At 46.0% G+C, this 18,966-nt stretch overlaps 1 protein-coding gene across 1 annotated transcript; it reads right to left on the minus strand.

Annotated features, from left to right (window-relative positions):
* Positions 1–725: 725 nt before the first annotated feature.
* Positions 726–18,966, minus strand: LOC136577696 (uncharacterized). Its single transcript, XM_066577613.1, has 4 exons — positions 18,625–18,966; positions 17,070–17,190; positions 15,937–16,010; positions 726–1,516 (listed from the first exon to the last, which is right to left on the minus strand). Exons 1-4 carry the CDS (start codon positions 18,950–18,952, stop codon positions 1,104–1,106), a joined length of 936 nt encoding a protein of 311 aa, XP_066433710.1. The 5' UTR covers positions 18,953–18,966; the 3' UTR covers positions 726–1,103.

The following is an 18,966-nucleotide window of genomic DNA, read 5'->3' on the forward strand; positions in this document are numbered from 1 at the left end:
GTCCTGCTGGTGGGACCACATTTCATGGTACCTCCAAGAGTTGTCTTTCCCTTCAACCCTCTCCTCCTTCTCTTCCTCTACCTCTCCATACCACCTTTCCGGATTGACATCCGATGTGGAGGGTGTTGATTTTGTATGTAACAAAATCTGACCTCCATACAGCGGTTCACAGGATGAACACCAAAATGCTGTCATAATCTTATATGTCAAGGGGAGCACAGCAACATGGCTGACGAGCTGTTGATGGCTCTGCAGGCCAACGCTGAAACATAGCTCACCACACACAATTTGAAGCCAGGGAAGGACATGTGCCAATGATGCCAACCTGCTGAAGAGCCAGAAGAATTGCAGCAAGCCAACATCAATAGCAGATCTGTGCTTAGTTCTCCAAGATGTCTGGAACTACTTCCCTGCCAAGTTCCTACAAAAACTGTGTGAAAGTGTACTTAGGAGAACTGATGCTGTTTTGAAGGTGTTAGAGAAATCACTTAATTCTGTGATACAAGCGGTATTGCAGCCTTATCAATCAGTCATCCCTAGTTACTATACTATGCATCAAAGAAGAAAACAATGAGAAACACTTAAGTGATGTTTCCAATCTTTGCTGAAGCACTTTATTATTGCATTGTTGTGTATATACATACATATATGTATGTATGGAGTTGATCACGAACCGACTCATCCGTCAACATCCAATCATAATTCAACAAGCATTTCATAGCGATCATAGTAAGTTTACATCTTGTACTCATTCATATACTGTATCTCTAGCTGCTTGGTCCCCAGCTATCACATTTATTTACAGGCTGCAGTCCCGCCCGGTTTATGGGACGTCACAGGCACTGCAGCCAATAACAGAGCCCAGCAATTAAGCTCTGAGCTCTGTTATTGGCTGCAGCACCTGTGACATCCTGTAAATGTGACATCAGAGGGGAGAGCTGGAGCAGCGGCGTGGGAGTCAGGAGAGGGGAGAACATGCTGAATAGTTATATTAGAGCATGGGGAGCAACTAGAACAATCTTGGGCCGCTCTACTTCCATTTATTGAATGACTATTGCTCTTTTGTAAAGTACAAGAACGATAGTCAGGCAGAATCATGTGGGTCAGTTGTCCAATCTATGGGTCTTTAAAGCAGCCCTTATTTTTGAGACTAAGTTTTTTTTTTCTTTGGTTGGTTGGGTTTTCGCTGGCATATTCTCTTTCATCCATTTATCCTTTTTTCTTAAAACTTCGTTGTTGCATGCCATTGTCAGTAACATCTGCACCCGCTTTAAGTGCTCCTGCTCTGGGGTGTCCAAGGTGGGCACCACTGAGTTTGCAGCAAAGTCCACAAGGTCCAGAACAGCTGACAGGATGGTGAGGAAGCTTCTGTCCTTCCCGGGAGATTTCATATTGTTTTTCTCTGTATAATTTTCCACCGCAAATATGTTTTCTGCAGACGCCTTGTCAAACTGGAGGCGCATCTCATCAGCATCACCACTTAGTTTCTTAGTAAGGACAATGACTGGAAGGAAACCTGAAAGGCAGAAAACAGAAGACTTAGGGCGAGTTCACATCTGTACCAGGACTGTTCGCTACATTACAGTACAGGAACCAAAAAAAACCAATTATATCCAATGGGGTCGTTCTGCGTCATTTGATTTGGTCATTAAATGGAACCATTAAGTCAAGGGGTTACATTTTCTTGCTCCCATAAAGGAGCAGTGTAAGAGTATGTATCACAATTGATTTTGTGTTGACGGCCATTTTGTATACTAACATCTATTTTTGTATACTCAGTATGAATTATTATAAGATTTGTAATTTTCCATAACGAAAGCATTGTCAGTCTGTTTTTTATGCCTACAAAGATTTTCTCCTACAGACAGCTTCCTCATTTAAGAGGAAAACTCTCTGCACAAGCTACTAATATTCATAGCCAGACAGAGATCACAAGTGCTATAAGACATAAAAGCTATTTCCAGACTAGTAAAGATGACTGCTAATTGGTAAGAAATAAGCAACTTAGAACAAGACCCTGCCTGGAGACTGATGAGGAGATCTTCAAGAGGAAGAAACCAAACCATATATGTTTAAGATAGATGTTGCGATCACTTACTATGCATGTTGGACCCCCCCTTGTTTATTTGCTATTATAAAGTTTACTGCAATATAGAATAAAGGGGAACTATCTTGATTACACTGATTTGAGTGTAATGTATCTTAGTTCTTTGAAGAACTTCACCAACCAAATTTGGCGCCCGAACAGGGACGAAAAGCTTGCTTTTGAGATCAGCAGACCCTGAGAGTAACATACTACCACAAAGAAAAACAGATACACAGGGCCTAAGATACAAAGCTTATTTCATGCCTGCTGTTCATGGAAGGCACCACTATCATGTGAAGCTTTCATCCAAGAACCAGAGGTATATTTTGGGTGTGACTTACTGACTAATTTTTAAAGAATGATCAGATGATTTACCATTGTCAGAATTGTGTTTTGTAGTGTAACTCAGTTTGAGACCAGATGAAGAATTTTTTTCTTTTATGACATAGCATCACTGGTGTTAGTTGACAACACTGGTAGTCAACGTAGAATAGACAGAAGTAAACTATAAGTACTCAGTTTGCGTGTTGTGCCTGACAAGAAATACCTGGGAAGATGCTGGGAGTTTGTGTTGAATACGTTGCCAGTACAAGTCATATTTGTTGTCACAAAGATCCAGTGAGAGGGCCCGCTCAGGGTTACGACCGGGATTCCTTTAACTGAATGACTTGATGTTGCCCTGACTGTGACTGTAAAGGGATTTTACTTATTAGTATATAAATGGTGTAATCAATGTGTGGGTTCTGTGATATAGTCAAATGAAGGACACAAACCATTGATATTTGAGAGACATTGTCATCATAGCATCATCTGAGCCATAGATCACTACACTTGGAAAGTTTAACGATGGACATACTGATGTCCATGTAGTCATGTAGTCCCAGAACACCAATATTGTGGAAAACCTTGGTGATTTATAATAGCAAACAGATTATATAGTCCCCTGATGGTTGTTTGTGATCTTTGTTATTTAGATAACTTGGAAAGTTCTTTTTCCCGGGTCCCGGTTTTGTATACTTTGCCAAAGATACGTAAGGATCTCCAGAACCCTCCGGGCCGTCCCATTGTATCCGAACACGGCTCGGTTTTTAGCAATGTGGCTAGATTCCTTGACAAGTTGTCGAGACCCTTTGCAGAGGCTACAAGTGGTTATTCCTCCTGGACCGGGTGTGTGTGCAGGTTACAAATTATGGGACGACTCTGTCCTCGATTAGCACCTCCGATGGCGATTGCAATGGGTTACCTAATATGTGGGTCAAGCATATGCTTGGGGAATCACTACACGATTTTAAATTACAGAGAAAAAAAAAGGTGGGTCTCAAGGTTGGACAACATAATACAGTAGAAAATTGGACCAGAGCGTGGGATGTTCTGCTCTTTGGATGACAGTAGTCTGGCATTCTAGATGACACGATAGTAGCCATACCACTTCGTATGCACATAGGCTGCGGTCATGAAGCATAGAAATGGTTCTTAATCTCACAGGCCTTTGTACCCTTGCTAGGCTTACAGCTGCCACCTTTGTGTTACCGTATGATGGTCTGTCATAAACAGTAAGCCCTGAACACACACTCTTCAAGAAAGCTGCAGGTAATTGGGCGAAATCTAAATGGTAAGCCTCATGTAATGTCAATGGGATGGCTAACAGGATTTTTAGTGTATGATTTATTTGCCCATTTATACTACAAACGTAGGAGTATTGGGGCTGGTTAATAAAACTAATGCAATTCAAGCTCAATTGGTTACTAAATTACTTAGGCCACTCTCACACATGTGCTTTTTACACCTATTACCGCAGCGTTTTGAATCGTGATAGAACGCTACCATTGTTTTCAATGGGGCCTCGCAGACATGCATTCGAACGTGGCATTTTCTAATGCGCTGTCTGATCTATTTTACCACATTTTCACGCTTTTTAACGTACCTCATCACCCATCACAATTATAGGGTGTGCTAAAAAACGCTGTCAAACTCAGTAACCTGCAACTGAAAACGATAAAATCGTGACAAAACATCACAATCATAATCGCAACATTTTGCTGACATTATGTGTGAGAGTGGCATGACTCTTGAGCTCTTATTTGATTTTCTTAAAGTCCTGTTCACACTGAACGGTTTGCTGAAGAGCATCCTCTTTTCTCTTTGGAGTATTTCTGTTTCCTCCTCTGGCCTAATGCACACGAGTGGAAATTCCGCAGCGGGATTCCATGCGGAATTTCCGCCATTGAATGCTGCCATAGGATTTCATTGGTTAGTATGGGAGTGCAGGGTGATTAGGCAGCTAACTGGGTGACAGATGGAGGGGTAGAGATCCAGGGAGGCTAGTCCTGAACTTGCACACCCAAACAAGTTTGCAAAGTTGGCGGATGAGAGAAATATGATTAGGGGGTAAGCACTGCTGCATCCAGATATGGCTTCTGACCACCAGGCGGATGTTTGATCTAGTAAGAAGGGGAATAGGAAGGCAGGGCGGGCTAGACAGGTCCTGGTAGTGGAAGATTCAATTATTAGGGGGCAGACAGGTTTAATCTGCAACAAAGCCTGGAATTCTCAAACGGTATGTTGTCTTCCTGGAACTTGAGTTTGACACATCGCGGATCAGGTTGACAGACTACTTGGAGGGGCTGGTGGGGATCCAGCACTCATGGTACACATTGGCACCAATGATAAGGGTAAAGGTAGGTCCTTAAAAAAAATCTGAGAAACTAAGATGTAAGCTTAGGCCAAGGACCTCCAAAACAGTATTTTCTGAAATACTACCTGTACCATGTGCCACACCAAAAAGGAGTGGGAGATTAGGGATGTAAACAAGTGGCTCAAGAGTTCGTATAGGAAGGATGGGTTTTAGTTCCTGGAGAAATAGGACGACTTTGCTGTTGGCTACAGGTGCTAATGTAGGGATGGGGCATCTCAATGGGGAGGGTGCAGCTGTGCTGGGAAGAAGATGACTAAAAGGTTGGAGTAGTGTTTAAACTAAGAACTGGGGGTGGGCAACCAGAGAGATGGGGGGAGAAGACAGTGTAGACAGTGACCTAAGTAATGGAAATGGGTGTGGAGCAGTGGGAGGGGTTAGTACAGTTATAACTGGCAGAACAGATAGTAGAGATATACAGTTAAAATAAAAAATGACCAAAACTTTTTAAAATATGGGATAGCTAATGTGAGAAGTCTGACCGATAAGGTGGACAAACTAGAAGTAATAATGTCTGAGAAAAAAAATATGAAATATTGGGAATAACTGAGATGAACTAGTTGGATGAAAACTGTGACTGCGTGGTGAACTTACAGGGTTACAGTCTGTTCAGAAGGGATTTTAAAAACCAGAAAGCCCACACTACAGTAAGATATATGTCAAAGAGATGAACATATAGAGTCTCTATAGATAGAAATACATGGAGGGGAAAACAGTAATAAAATTCTATATAGCATAGAATTTACATATACAGCTATATGGCATATTAAAGACTAATAAAACTGTAAATACTTACGGGTGTGAATATTAAAAATGTATATAAATACATATAGATATAATTTAAAAATTATTATATGTAAAACAAATAGAATATAAAAACTACGACGCATCGGACAATGGATCCATAAAAATGAGTATGCATAAAAAGACTAAAGATAATGCTAAATCATACAATTAATATAAATAATATACATCCTAGTGGTAGCATGAACAAAATGGATAAATATAGCTGAAGTGTTACACCAAACTTATATAGATAATCAGGTAGTTGGTTATTATTGGATTTGTTCTCAGATTTTTTACTCTTAAATTTTTTCAAGGACCTCATTTAGGCCATGGGGATGTAGCGTATTGAAATGATATATATAAAACATCTCCTTGGCTTTTAGTCTGGAGAATTCACCCTTGGGGATTTGCTCAATAGGGGTGACTTTCAATAAAGAAGGATCAGAATTGTGGTGTAAAAAGAAATGTTTCGATAAACTATGTTTGAGAAAGTTTTTGTTAATATTGTGTCGATGGTGGTTGATGCGTGTGCGTAGTGAGTTGATTGTCCGGCCAATATATTTATTCGGGCATGGGCACTCAATCAGATAAATCAGGTGCTCAGAGGCACAATTTAGATACTGTTTTATTTCAAAGGGGTTGTTCGGTTGCCCTATATCCACATGTTTTCTCCTATGGCAGATGTTCATACAGCATTTGCATCCTGAAGCTCCACACTTATAGGTCCCTTTTATGGTGGAAAAAAGTGTGGGATTGGTGTTTGCATTTCTATTTCTATTCTTGTTTCTAGGACATGATGGAGCTAGAATATTACCCAGTGTTTTGTTCCATTTGAAAATTAGGTTAGGGTTAGTAGCTAAGGTATCCATGATAAAAGGGTCGCTCTTTAAAATTTTCTGATGTTTTTTAAGAATATCTCTGAGGTCTTTTTGTTTAGAGTTATACCTTGTTATAAAACAAAGATCGGGAGGATTAGTCGAATGTGTAGGTGTCCCCTTTTTGGTCGAGAAGGATCGTTCTTCCAATTTAGCCCTATTAAGGGAATGATCTAGGAGAGTTCTGGGGTATTTTTTCTCCTCAAATCTTTTATATAAAATTTTGGATTGTTCATCAAATGTCTCCATGGTTGAGCAATTCCTACGTATCCTCTTAAACTGGCTAAATGGTACATTTGTCTTCCACTGTTTTGCGTGGCAACTCCTAAAGTCCAAGAAGCTATTTGCGTCAACTTGTTTGAAATGGGTCTTTGTATGTAGGTTTCCTTCTTTGAGATATATATATATATATATATCAATCTCAAGATCCAAAAAAGTCGGTCTGAAAATCCCAGTGAATTCTAGGCCACAGGTGTTCATGTTTAATGTGTGTAGAAATTGTTTCGCTTCTTCGATGTTGCCATTCCAGATGATAAAGATATCATCTATGAAGCGTTTGTAAAGAACCATTCGAGGGTCTTTGATCTGCTGCTCAAAGGCCCCCATGAAGAGATTTACGTAGCAGGGCGCACATTTCATGCCCATTGCGGTCCGCCGTTTCACATTTGCTTTATCCGTGTTTCTCGATTTTTCTTTACCCAGATTTTGGTATTCTTTGTACAGCTTCTGTGTACCAGCACGGATATTCCCCTCTGTCATAGGAGGAGATATTTGATTCCCTCCACACTTCCTGGAGTTTAGCACTGGTAGATGTAGCAGCATCCAAAAGTGTTTCTTTCATTTCCTTGTGATGGTAAATAAAAACTAAAAGTACTTGTTCATTTAAAGGGAGCCAAGCTCCTAAAAACTCACCACTAAGCACCTTTTCTAGCAGCCAAATTCCTCTTTTGGTTCCCATTTTAAAGTTCAATTACTTGCAAAAGATGAAAGAAATGCATGACAAGCCCATTAGTACAAAGCACTTCAATATTAGAAATGTCACTATTTTGAGATAAAATTGATCAATGTGTGCAACCCTTAAAGGGGTTGTCCCGCGCCAAAACGGGTTTTTTTTTTTTTCAAGAAAGCTTACCGGAGCGCTTACCTTAATCCCCGCGCTCCGGTGACTTCTATACTTACCGGTGAAGATGGCCGCCGGGATCTTCTTCCTCCGTGGACCGCAGCTCTTCTGTGCGGTCCATTGCCGATTCCAGCCTCCTGATTGGCTGGAATCGGCACGTGACGGGGCGGAGCTACACGGAGCCGGCATCCTGCACGAAAGGCTCCATAGAAGACTGCAGAAGACCCGGACTGCGCAAGCGCGGCTAATTTGGCCATCGGAGGGCGAAAATTAGTCGGCACCATGGAGACGAGGACGCCAGCAACGGAGCAGGTAAGTATAAAACTTTTTATAACTTCTGTATGGCTCATAATTAATGCACAATGTATATTACAAAGTGCATTATTATGGCCATACAGAAGTGTATAGACCCACGTAAGCAAAATAATTTGAAAATCACATCTTTGGAAAAATGAAACACCCTAGTATGCATTACCTGGTGTGTTAATGTGAACTGTGTCCTGTCTGTTTGGATCATTTATAGAGATGAGCGAGCACCAAAATGCTCGGGTGCTCGTTACTCGGGACGAAATTTTCGCAATGCTCAAGGGTTCATTTCGAGTAACGAACCCCATTGAAGTCAATGGGCGACCCGAGCATTTTTGTATTTCGCCGATGCTCGCTAAGGTTTTCATGTGTGAAAATCTGGGCAATTCAAGAAAGTGATGGGAACGACACAGAAACGGATAGGGCAGGCGAGGGGCTACATGTTGGGCTGCATCTCAAGTTCACAGGTCCCACTATTAAGCCACAATACCGGCAAGAGTGCCCTCCCCCCCCTCCCAACAACTTTTACTTCTGAAAAGCCCTCATTAGCATGGCATACCTTAGCTAAGCACCACACTACCTCCAACAAAGCACAATCACTGCCTGCATGACACTCCGCTGCCACTTCTACTGGGTTACATGCTGCCCAACCCCCCTCCCCCCTGCACGACGCAGTGTCCACAGCGCACACCAAACTGCCCCTGCGCAGCCTTCAGCTGCCCTCATGCCACACCACCCTCATGTCTATTTATAAGTGCGTCTGCCATGAGGAGGAACTGCAGGCACACACTGCAGAGGGCTGGCACGGCTAGGCAGCGACCCTCTTTAAAAGTGGTGGGGCGATAGCCCACAATGCTGTACAGAAGCAATGAGAAATATAATCCTGTGCCACCGCCATCAGGAGCTGCACACGTGGGCATAGCAATGGGGAACCCATGTGCCACACACTATTCATTCTGTCAAGGTGTCTGCATGCCCCAGTCAGACTGGTAATATGTACCTTAACAGTAACCGCGTTGGTGGTAATGTGGTGGTGACTGCGGACCTAGTAGCGCGGTTGTATTTTGTTGGTTTTCGGAATGTGGCCAGGATTAAGTTTGCCGTGGCGGGGGATGTTTTTGAGGCACTACGTGTCCTCTCCACGTGTCCGTGGTTATATGCACCTTAACAGTAACCGCGTTGGTGGTAATGTGGTGGTGACTGCGGACCTAGTAGCGCGGTTGTATTTTGTTGGTTTTCGGAATGTGGCCAGGATTAAGTGGGCCGTGGCGGGGGGATGGTGTGGGGGCTCTCTTGTTGTGTCGGTAAAGGTGAAATTCTTGGACTGCCACCAGACGAACCAATGCAAAGGCATTTGCCAAGAATGTTTTCATTGTTGGAGGAGGAGGGGGATGTTTTTGAGGCACTACGTGTCCTCTCCACGTGTCCGTGGTTATATGCACCTTAACAGTAACCGCGTTGGTGGGAAATGGCCTCGCCGCCATCATGTCTTTGGGAAGCCTCTGTTTCCACACCCCAGAGACATACCATTAGCAGCGGTATAGGCAGAGCCCATAATTCGTAACATTTCAGCCGTAGCATTAGGACAGGCCCCACTAACATATCACTAGCAGCATTATAGGGGGAGCACAGTATTAGTTCCATTTCAGTAATAGTAGCATTCAAGACAGGCCCCAGTAACAATTCCGAAGCAGCAGTATAGGAGGAGCATAGTCTAAGTTCCATTTAAGTAATAGTAGCAGCCTACACAGGCCCCAGGAACAATTCCGAAGCAGCAGTATAGTGGGAGCGCAGTCTTAGTTCCATTTTAGTAGCTGCAGTATAGCCAAGGCCCAAGTTACATTTATGTAGCTAAAGTGTAGGCCAACCCCACACACCTTTCTGTACCATGAGTGCAGGCGAAGAACATAGAAATTGCTATGATTACACTGTAGGTGAGGGCCCAAAAAAATTGGTGGACCAACAGTACTAATGTACCTCAGTAAAAATTGGCCATGCCCAACCAAGATGGCAGGTGAAACCCATTAATCGCTTTGGTTAAAGTGGCTTAAGTGGTAACTAGGCCTGGAGGCAGCCCAGTTTAACGGAAAATTGTTTCAAGTTAAAGTTTCAACGCTTTTAAGAGCATTGAAACGTATAAACAATTTTTAGAAAAATTATATGAGTGAGCCTTGTGGCCCTAAGAAAAATTGCCCGTTCAGCGTGATTACGTGAGGTTGCAGGAGGAGGAGCAGGAGGAGGAATATTAGACACAGATTGATGAAGCAGAAATGTCCCCGTTTTGGATGGTGAGAGAGAACGATGCTTCCATCCGCGGGTGCAGCCTACGTATTGCTTAGGTATCGCTGCTGTCCGCTGGTGGAGAAGAGAAGTCTGGGGAAATCCAGGCTTTGTTCACCTTGATGAGTGTTAGCCTGTCGGCACTGTCGGTTGACAGGCGGGTACGCTTATCTGTGATGATTCCCCCAGCCGCACTAAACACCCTCTCCGACAAGACGCTAGCCGCAGGACAAGCAAGCACCTCCAGGGCATACAGCGCTAGTTCAGGCCACGTGTCCAGCTTCGACACCCAGTAGTTGTAGGTAGCAGAGGCGTCACGGAGGACGGTCGTGCGATCGGCTACGTACTCCCTCACCATCCTTTTACAGTGCTCCCGCCGACTCAGCCTTGACTGGGGAGCGGTGACACAGTCTTGCTGGGGAGCCATAAAGCTGGCCAGGCCCTTAAAGACTGTTGCACTGCCTGGGCTGTACATGCTGCTCGATCTCCGCACCTCCCCTGCTACCTGGCCCTCGGAACTGCGCCTTCTGCCACTAGCGCTGTCGGATGGGAATTTTACCATCAGCTTGTCCGCCAGGGTCCTGTGGTATAGCAACACTCTCGAACCCCTTTCCTCTTTGGGAATGAGAGTGGGAAGGTTCTCCTTATAGCGTGGGTCGAGCAGTGTGTACACCCAGTAATCCGTAGTGGCCAGAATGCGTGTAACGCGAGGGTCACGAGAAAGGCATCCTAACATGAAGTCAGCCATGTGTGCCAGGGTACCTGTACGCAACACATGGCTGTCCACACTAGGAAGATGACTTTCAGGATCCTCCTCCTCCTCCTCCTCCTCCTCAGGCCATACACGCTGAAATGATGACAGGCAAGCAGCATGGGTACCGTCAGCAGTGGGCCAAGCTGTCTCTTCCCCCTCCTCCTCATCCTCCTCATGCTCCTCCTCCTCCTCCTGAACGCGCTGAGATATAGACAGGAGGGTGCTCTGACTATCCAGTGACATACTGTCTTCCCCCGGCTCTGTTTCCGAGCGCAAAGCGGCTGCCTTTATGGTTTGCAGGGAACTTCTCAAGATGCATAGCAGAGGAATGGTGACGCTAATGATTGCAGCATCGCCGCTCACCACCTGGGTAGACTGCTCAAAGTTTCAAAGGACCTGGCAGATGTCTGCCAACCAGGCCCACTCTTCTGAAAATAATTGAGGAGGCTGACTCCCACTGCGCCGCCCATGTTGGAGTTGGTATTCCACTATAGCTCTACGCTGCTCATAGAGCCTGGCCAACATGTGGAGCGTAGAGTTCCACCGTGTGGGCACGTCGCACAGCAGTCGGTGCACTGGCAGATTAAACCGATGTTGCAATGTCCGCAGGGTGGCAGCGTCCGTGTGGGACTTGCGGAAATGTGCGCAGAGCCGGTGCACCTTTCCGAGCAGGTCTGACAAGCGTGGGTAGCTTTTCAGAAAGCAAATTAAAGACATGGGCCAGGCATGGCACGTGCGTGAGGCTGCCGAGCTGCAGAGCCGCCACCAGGTTACGGCCGTTGTCACACACGACCATGCCCGGTTGGAGGCTCAGCGGCGCAAGCCAGCGGTCGGTCTGCTCTGTCAGACCCTGCAGCAGTTCGTTGGCCGTGTGCCTCTTATCTCCTAAGCTGAGTAGTTTCAGCACGGCCTGCTGACGCTTGCCCACCGCTGTGCTGCCACGCCGCGCGACACCGACTGCTGGCGACGTGCTGCTGCTGACACATCTTGATTGCGAGTCAGAGGTTGCGGAGGAGGGAGAGGGTGCTTTAGAGGAGGAAGCATACACCGCCGCAGATACCAGCACCGAGCTGGGGCCCGCAATTCTGGGGGTGAGTAGGACGTGAGCGGTCCCAGGCTCTGACTCGGTCCCAGCCTCCACTAAATTCACCCAATGTGCCGTCAGGGAGATGTAGTGGCCCTGCCCGCCTGTGCTTGTCCACGTGTCCATTGTTAAGTGGACCTTGGCAGTAACCGCGTTGGTGAGGGCGCGTACAATGTTGCGGGAGACGTGGTCGTGCAGGGCTGGGACGGCACATCGGGAAAAGTAGTGGCGACTGGGAACTGAGTAGCGCGGGGCCGCCGCCTCCATCATACTTTTGAAGGACTCCATTTCCACAACCCTATACGGCAGCATCTCAAGGCTCATAAATTTGGCTATGTGGACGGTTAACGCTTGAGCGTGCGGGTGCGTGGCGGCGTACTTGCGCTTGCGCTCAAACACTTGCGCTAGCGACGGCTGGACGGTGCGGTGCGAGACATTGGTGGATGGGGCCGAGGACAGCGGAGGTGAGGGTGTGGGTGCAGGCCAGGAGACGGTAGTGCCTGTGTCCTCAGAGCGGGGTTGGATCTCAGTGGCAGGTTGGGGCACAGGGGGAGAGGCAGCGGTGCAAACCGGAGGCGGTGAACGGCCTTCGTCCCACCTTGTGGGGTGCTTGGCCATCATATGTCTGCGCATGCTGGTGGTGGTGAGGCTGTTGGTGGTGGCTCCCCGGCTGATATTGGCGTGACAAAGGTTGCACACCACTGTTCGTCGGTCGTCAGGCGTCTCTGTGAAAAACTGCCAGACCTTAGAGCACCTCGGCCTCTGCAGGGTGGCATGGCGCGAGGGTGTGCTTTGGGAAACAGTTGGTGGATTATTTGGTCTGGCCCTGCCTCTACCCCTGGACACCGCACTGCCTCTTGCAACCTGCCCTGCTGCTGCCCGTGCCTCCCCCTCTGAAGACCTGTCCTGTGTAGGCGTTGCACACCAGGTGGGGTCAGTCACCTCATCGTCCTGCTGCTCTTCCTCCGAATCCTCTGTGCGCTCCTCCCTCGGACTTACTGCCCTTACTACTACCTCACTGCAAGACAACTGTGTCTCATCGTCATCGTCCTCCTCACCAACTGAAAGGTCTTGAGACAGTTGCCGGAAGTCCCCAGCCTCATCCCCCGGACCCCGGAAACTTTCGAATGGTTGGGCATCAGTGACGATAAACTCCTCTGCTTGGAGAGGAACCACTGCTGCCCAATCTGAGCAGGGGCCCGAGAACAGTTCCTGGGAGTCTGCCCGCTCCTGAGCATGTGTCATTGTAGTGGAGTGAGGAGGCTGGGAGGAAGGAGGAGTAGCAGCCAGAGGATTTGGATTTGCAGCACTGGACGGCGCAGAACTGTGGGTGGATGATAGCTTGCTCGAAGCACTTTCTGCCATCCACGACAGGACCTGCTCACACTGCTCATTTTCAAATAAAGGTCTCCCGCGTGGACCCATTAATTGGGCGATGAATGTGGGGACGCCAGAAACGTGCCTCTCTCCTAATCGCGCAGCAGTCGGCTGCGATACACCTTGATCAGGAGCTCGCCCTGTGCCCACACCCTCACTTGGGCCTACGCGTCCTCGGCCACGTCCACGTCCTCTAGGCTTACCCCTACCCCTCAGCATGCTGTATTACCAGTGATTTCCCAGGCAGGAAATAAATTGGCGCAAGCCTGCAGGACAAATAGAATGTTTCCCTTTTTGGGAAACGGAGGGCCCACTGACTATATTCAATCAGATAAGATATGTGTTGCACAGAAATGCAGTTATACGAAGTGCAGCAGAGCGGAGACTTTTCACAGGCAGCAAATAAATTGGCGCAAGCCTGCAGGACAAATAGAATATTTCCCTTTTTGGGAAACGGAGGGCCCACTGACTATATTCAATCAGATAAGATATGTGTTGCACAGAAATGCAGTTATATGAAGTGCAGCACAGCGGTTACTTTTCACAGGCAGCAAATAAATTGGCGCAAGCCTGCAGGACAAATAGAATGTTTCCCTTTTTGGGAAACGGAGGGCCCACTGACTATATTCAATCAGATAAGATATGTGTTGCACAGAAATGCAGTTATATGAAGTGCAGCACAGCGGCTACTTTTCACAGGCAGCAAATAAATTGGCGCAAGCCTGCAGGACAAGTAGAATGTTTCCCTTTTTGGGAAACGGAGGGCCCACTGACTATATTCAATCAGATAAGATATGTGTTGCACAGAAATGCAGTTATATGAAGTGCAGCAGAGCAGTTACTTTTCACAGGCAGCAAATAAATTGGCGCAAGCCTGCAGGACAAATACAATGTTTCCCTTTTTGGGAAACGGGGGGCCCACTGACTGTATTCAATCAGATAAGATATGTGTTGCACAGAAATGCAGTTATATGAAGTGCAGCACAGCGGAGACTTTTCACAGGCAGCAAATAAATTGGTGCAAGCCTGCAGGACAAATAGAATGTTTCCCTTTTGGGGAAACGGAGGGCCCACTGACTATATTCAATCAGATAAGATATGTGTTGCACAGAAATGCAGTTATATGAAGTGCAGCACAGCGGTTACTTTTCCCAGGCAGGAAATAAATTGGCGCAAGACTGCAGGACAAATACAATTTTTCCCTTTTTTGGAAACGGAGGGCCCACTGACTATATTCAATCAATAATATATGTCTTCTGGCCCTGCCTACACAATTCTCTCCCTGTAGTATTACTGCAAGGCGCAATGCTCTGCAGACAGCCGATTTTGAAAAGAAAAAAATATGCAACACTGCTAACAGCAGCCTGCACAGTACTGCACATGGATAGATGTGGCCCTAAGAAGGACCGTTGGGGTTCTTGAAGCCTACACTCACTCCTAACACTCTCCCTACCTAAGCACCACTTCTGTCCCTGTAGTATTACTGCAAGGCGCAATGCTCTGCAGACTGCCGATTTTGAAAAAAAAAAAATTTGTGCAACACTGCTAACAGCACCCTCCACAGTACTGTACACAGATAGATGTGGCCCTGAGAAGGACCGTTGGGGTTCTTGAAGCCTACACTCACTACTAACACTCTCCCTACAGCAGCACTTTCCCTCAGCTAACTCACAAGACATCTGAGGCGAGCCGCGGGAGGGGCCGACTTTTATACTCGGGTGACATCTGATCGCCCCAGCCACTCACAGCAGGGGGGTGGTATAGGGCTTGAACGTCACAGGGGGAAGTTGTAATGCCTTCCCTGTCTTTCAATTGGCCAGAAAAGCGCGCTAACGTCTCAGAAAGGAAACTGAAAGTAACCGGCACACCGCGTGGTGCTCGTTAAGAGTAACGAGCATCCCGTACACCCTAATATTCGCACGAATATCAAGCTCGGACGAGTACGTTCGCTCATCTCTAATCATTTATCATCAAGGGTGAATTAGATCCTTAGGTTCCATCATGGGGCCGTCCCTATCGGGATGATCACCCTGCATGCAGGAAGGATTCATGTGGAAGTTGTCTTGTGAGTGTAGAGACCCACAAAACAAAGAAGACCCTTGTCAGTGGGTAATACTTTGTACATTTTAGAGCTATTCCATCTGGTTATGCATGCAGATATGCTAGGCGAGTGATTTTGTCACTTGTCAATCCCTGTGTTATGTCTGCTTGCGAGCCCTGTTTGAGATTGCCAGTTTACTTTCCATTTGTGTTCTGGCATGGTGTAATCTGCCCTAGCAAATACTGTGAGTCTTTTTGTGGTTCTGGGTGTACATGGCCCTGCGTCCATGTTGGGTGTGGTGTTCTAGCATCATACAGACATGACTCAATATACATTTTTTGAGAGGGGTGTGATACATATCTTGGAGCTTGTTCTCCTGATCTTTGCAGTGTAAAGCAATGCCCCTGGAAACTAGTGCTGCATCGATGGGTCACTTAAGAAACCTGGTGGTGCAGCAGCAATTTTGGGGTTGACCATAGCCAGCAGCCATGAGGGTTATTTATGGGTTTCTTTTAGCTGTTGACAGTTCTCTTACCTGTGATCTCATGAATGGTCGTAAGAAGCGTCTTCATGTCCCCTTTATCGTCCTCAATGATTTGATTCTCCACACTTCAAGAGAATGAGAATGGCATCAGCAGAGCCACTACTACAGTGTTACATTGTCTGAGGCTACCAGTATCCTCAATCACTATTAGGACATATGAATATAATATAGTTGAGACGCTCTGCAGTCAGAGCAGGGAACGGAACACTGTTTAATTCTTCATTAACTCTGCTGACCCTTATTTGCCCCCCACACTGGCCATGCTTATTCACATCCATATGTTGCATATGTAATGTAAGAGAGGACAGGTCCTCGAGAGTGATGATCCATGAAACCTCTCCTCACTATGACCAAGAGATAAGGATCCTGATCAGAGGAAACTTCTAATAGCTCAGAATTCTCTAATAGCGTGTATAACAATGGGTTTACTAAACTGAGGGACCTAGTTTAGGGGAAGCAGGGAGCATGTGCTTGGGGTGCAAAGAGGGAGGGGCCAGAGCAGCCTGCAGGGAAAAGGAGGCATCAGCTGTTTGCTGCAGGAGAGCAGAGAAAGTCTAAAGGACATTCATGATGTGATGATCATGTAACCAGTCACCTGTATAGGGCTGCTGGAGGAGCTGAAGCACCTTTTTTGATGTCATGAACATGGACAATTAATCACAGCATAAGGGGAACATAGGAGGACACTATCACAGTGGAGAGGACACACAGGATACTTTGGGGACACAGAAGAGGACACTATCATTGCACAAGGGGCACATAAGAGGACACAATCACAGTGTAGGGGGCACAGAGGATACTATCACTTTGGGAACCCATAGGAAGACACTATCACTGTGGATGGGGTACATAAGTGGTCCTTATCACTATAGGGGAGGGGGGCATCGGAAGATACTATCACTATGTCAGGGCACATGGAAGGACACTATCACCATGGAGAGGGCTCTGTTAAACTGCACAATCCTTTTAAGAACCTGATTATAGAATATAGAAGATTGATGGAAGAAACTATTAAAAAAAAAACAAAATGAAATCATTTTCAGAATGGAACCTTCCCGGTAATTTGTGGGCTTGGACAATGATGGCGTCATCTTTTGCTTCATCTGTAGTTGTAGGAGTCTCACCTGTGGACATATATCGGCACCAGCAAGTCATTAGTGTTATGTGATGTAGAGGTCACCGCCTTCATCCTCTCTTCATAAGACCGGTCCCAGACCACTTTTTTATCCAGAGGTTGGATGTTAGCTAGAAGAACAGAGAACAAATGTCATTCCAGATATCTGGAGGTACAAATACATGAGTAGTGTTCCTGCCATACGTTTTCATAAGTCATTTGTATAGAAACTATAAGCTTCTATGACATGTCCATAACATGTATCAGTGGGAAGAGGGGAAGGAGGTGATCCTGCAGTGGAAGCCACCACTGGTGCCAGGAATCAGCCTTCATTTATATTTAATGGAGATTAAGTTCCTCTGTAAGTGAACCACTGGACTCGCCTCGACCTCGCTTTTCGAACTTTATTGGCGCTGCATCTCAAAATATGGTTTGCAGCCAGGGAAGATACCTTTACTCATGTTTTCTCTGCATCAAGCTCAACAATGATGCACCAATCTATAGATGTAGGTATGACAATGTGAGAGGAAATGGAAATTTCAGTTCCTTACTTAGTAGTGTTGAGCAAACCTGTTTTGGGTCGAACTTTGCTAAAAGTTGAGGTTTATGTGAATCCAGGACTCACGAGGTTTGTCTCAACCAAACCTGCTCAAATTCTTCATCTTCTTTTTCTTTTAACTTCTTCTTTCTTCTTTTTCCTTAGATAGTGGCTCTTTGACAGCGTTAGGGCTCAGTCACACGGGCGCCAATTCACCCGTGTTTCTGCCCGATTCTGACCACTGCACTGCAGGTGCGGATGACTCGCCACACCACCGACAGAAAGAACACATGGCCGGCAATGTAGCCGGTCATGCAGAGAATCGTCCACACGCAGTGCGGCCATCTTATCGGGCAGAAACACGGGCGGATCGGCGTCCGTGTGACTGAGCCCTTATACTCCACCTTTAGGGGTATTTGTGAAGTTTGCTTCAAATTAATTTGGACCAAACCAAACTTTTAGCCAATATTTGGTGAACTAACCAAACTGAACATTTGAAAAGTTTGCTCATTACCATCAGGATTAAGGACCATCAGGAGATCCCCCAACCAATTGGCAACCCTCACACTCCTGAATCTGCACAAAAAGTCTTCAAATAGAGCTTCGAGAAACATAATCTGTCTTAGGGCGCCCACCCACTGGCGATTTTTTTTCCTTTGCGTTTTGTGTTTTTTCTCAAGAGCAATTAGTTTTGAATGTACTCCTGTCCACTGGCGTTTTTTTTTTCAGTCCGTTGCAATTTTTAACATAGGAACTGTCAGTTGCATATGTGTCCTTATTTTTCTCTTAATGCACCCATGAATGTCAATGTAAATTAACGCAAAAAGCCGCGAAAATGCCGCGAAAAAGCCGCGAAAAACGCGCGGAAAACGCGGCGTTTTTCACGCACGAAAATCGCAAACGCCAGTGGGTGGGCGCCCTAATATGACATGCTCCCCTATATATTATGCATTGTATCTTAGACTTTCACATTGGATATCATGTACAAATAAGTAATACTTTATTCAAGCTTTGCAGGAGAACTTACCAAGTTGAGCATAAAGTTCTTCTTTCTCAAAACTGTCTGACTTGCCAAAGCCTCGATTGTCCACCAGTGTGATGACATCAGTGAGCTTATATGAGTTTCTCACTGTGGTGAACCCTCCCTGGCTATGCTCCGGTGGTGCCACAGAGGCAGGCATTGAGAACTTCTTATTATACAAGGCATGCTTAAAGGAGTTGATGAGTGAAGACTTGCCATTTCCAGCAAGTCCACAGATCTGGATCAGGATACGTGTGTAGCCAAGTTCTCCCAACTTAGTCCCTGCCAGCTGGTAGTTCAGGATCTTATCTTTTAGCTGCTGTAGGTCTTCCATATCGTTTCCTGAAC

Source organism: Eleutherodactylus coqui, chromosome 8 (assembly GCF_035609145.1).
Source record: "Eleutherodactylus coqui strain aEleCoq1 chromosome 8, aEleCoq1.hap1, whole genome shotgun sequence".
Taxonomy (NCBI): Eukaryota; Metazoa; Chordata; class Amphibia; order Anura; family Eleutherodactylidae; genus Eleutherodactylus; species Eleutherodactylus coqui.

Coding starts and splice junctions, on each gene's coding strand:
- LOC136577696 (XM_066577613.1), bottom strand. CDS start 18,952: ATGGAAGACCTACAGCAGCTAAAAGATAAGATCCTGAACTACCAGCTG. Junction 17,191..18,624: donor AGAACTTTATGCTCAACTTG/GTAAGTTCTCCT, acceptor CTGTTCTTCTAG/CTAACATCCAACCTCTGGAT. Junction 16,011..17,069: donor GTGCCGATATATGTCCACAG/GTGAGACTCCTA, acceptor ATTCTCTTGAAG/TGTGGAGAATCAAATCATTG.